General features: G+C 38.0%; 1 protein-coding gene across 1 annotated transcript in view; it reads right to left on the bottom strand.

Annotated features, from left to right (window-relative positions):
* EMH_0039010 (uncharacterized protein) overlaps positions 1–384 on the bottom strand; it is a gene marked incomplete at both ends in the record, with an annotated part of 2,005 nt that overhangs the window by 931 nt on the left and 690 nt on the right. The window contains one exon of the mRNA XM_013495352.1: positions 3–59. Coding sequence (XP_013350806.1) covers positions 3–59 — 57 coding nt within the window. The remainder of the gene's footprint in view (positions 1–2; positions 60–384) is intronic.

Raw genomic sequence — 384 nt, 5'->3', positions numbered from 1 at the left:
TGCTGCTGCTGCTGCTGCTGCTGCTGCTGCTGCTGCTGCTGCTGCTGCTGCTGCTGCTGCTGCTGGTGTCAGGCGGCGCTGCAGTGACTCTATCGTTATTTCCTTTTGTCTTTGTTTGTCTCCTTTTGTCTCCTCTTTTTTTTCTCTGTCTCTCTTTTTCTCTCTTTTCTTTTTCTTTCTGTCTCCCTTTTGTATCTATTAATATTTATTTATTTTTATATCTATTTGTCTCCTTTTATTGTCTCCTTTTGATCTTTTTTATTTTTTTTTTTTTATATTTTTTTTTTATTTTTTTTTGTTTTTTATCTGCATGCAGGGCTGCAGCCCCGTGCATCATTTTCTTCGATGAGATCGACTCTATAGCAAAAAAAAGAGGAAGCGGAG

This window comes from Eimeria mitis, genomic scaffold, assembly GCF_000499745.2.
Source record: "Eimeria mitis Houghton genomic scaffold, Emh_scaff1532, whole genome shotgun sequence".
NCBI lineage: Eukaryota > Apicomplexa > Conoidasida > Eucoccidiorida > Eimeriidae > Eimeria > Eimeria mitis.
The sequence above is the reverse complement of the archived record's forward strand: the minus strand, read 5'-3'. Positions and strand labels throughout refer to the sequence as shown.